Genomic DNA, 1,242 nt, shown 5'->3' on the forward strand with positions numbered 1-1,242 from the left:
CAGTTGTTATGTGGAAAAGCCACTCAGCGTCATAGACGGAACGAACGACGAGGATAATCCCTTCCAAAATGTAGCAGTTCCATAAATTGATCGGAGTAGTCGGACATTTGCCAATTATGCCTTTGCTAGTACCAGAGGCGTGCGATTTTTGTTTAAAATTTAAAAATTTTTAGAATTTGATAAATTACTTACAGAGCTAGGGAACTTTAACTAAGAAGTGGGGCTACAATTCTTCACAATATTTAAATGCCAGTATTTATCTATCAAATTTAAGTATTTGTGCCAAATATTTTAATATTGATTAATTTTTTTTGAACTGATAAAAAGATCTTGGACAGATAAACGAAGAGAATTATAGAATTGAATTGATATTTATTTTCATTCATTAATTTTTGTATTTATGAATCTCATTTCTATATATTCCATAAGGGACATTTAATTTAATTTAATTTAATTTAATTTAATTTAATTTCATTTAATTTAATTTAGTTTCATTTCGTTCAAATACAAATACTCATCTCTACAAAATAGTCCACTAAAATTTACAGCTCCCTCCAAAATCCGCTGCACTTGATTAACTTTAATCAGGTGAGAAAGAATTCCAACATGTTGGTGAGTCGCCTCACACTCACATAATTAACCAAGACCACATAGGCATAGGCGGTGTAAATATAGGCCCACGCCTGGAAGTGAAGATGCCGGGCGGCAAACGTTTTGCCATTGATGTGTTGTTGCAAGTGGATGTGCCGCGATTCGCTCAGCAGGCGTCGCATCACCGCGCCGCTCAAGTAGACGATGCTCAACAAAAGAATGAGGCGCCGAAGATGAACCAGCAAAATTGCCATCTGCTCAGCAGCGCACCACACACACAAAGTACCGATGAGTGAGAAGATAAATCGCACACAACACCGAAGCAGAGAGGATGAGAACAGCGGCAACGCAGATTTTTGGCTAAAAATATAAACAAAACAAAATTAAATGAACTTAGTAGCTGAAAACGAACAGAAAGGAAAAAGATGAGAAAATTCGAAATGAATGGCGACCGAATATTGTGACAATCGGATGGACGCAATAGCACAGCAGGAGACTAAGTGTAAGTAATTTTTCACCGTTAGAATAAACATACATACATACATACATACATGTGTATGAGTTTTTGTCACATAATATCTTTACGGAAAATTTTCAACTGCTAATTGGAAATTTTGCAATAAGTAAACAATTTACACGCACATATAAAAC

The 1,242-nt window shown here is 35.5% G+C and overlaps 1 protein-coding gene across 1 annotated transcript; it reads right to left on the reverse strand.

The window, feature by feature from the left end:
* Nucleotides 1–498: 498 nt before the first annotated feature.
* Nucleotides 499–943, reverse strand: LOC118747479. Its single transcript, XM_036481530.1, has one exon. It carries the CDS (start codon nt 843–845, stop codon nt 585–587), a length of 261 nt encoding a protein of 86 aa, XP_036337423.1. The 5' UTR covers nt 846–943; the 3' UTR covers nt 499–584.
* Between the last annotated feature and the right edge of the window lie 299 nt (nt 944–1,242).

This window comes from Rhagoletis pomonella, unplaced genomic scaffold (genome assembly GCF_013731165.1).
Source record: "Rhagoletis pomonella isolate Grant_MI unplaced genomic scaffold, Rhpom_1.0 Rhpom_scaffold_00012, whole genome shotgun sequence".
NCBI lineage: Eukaryota > Metazoa > Arthropoda > Insecta > Diptera > Tephritidae > Rhagoletis > Rhagoletis pomonella.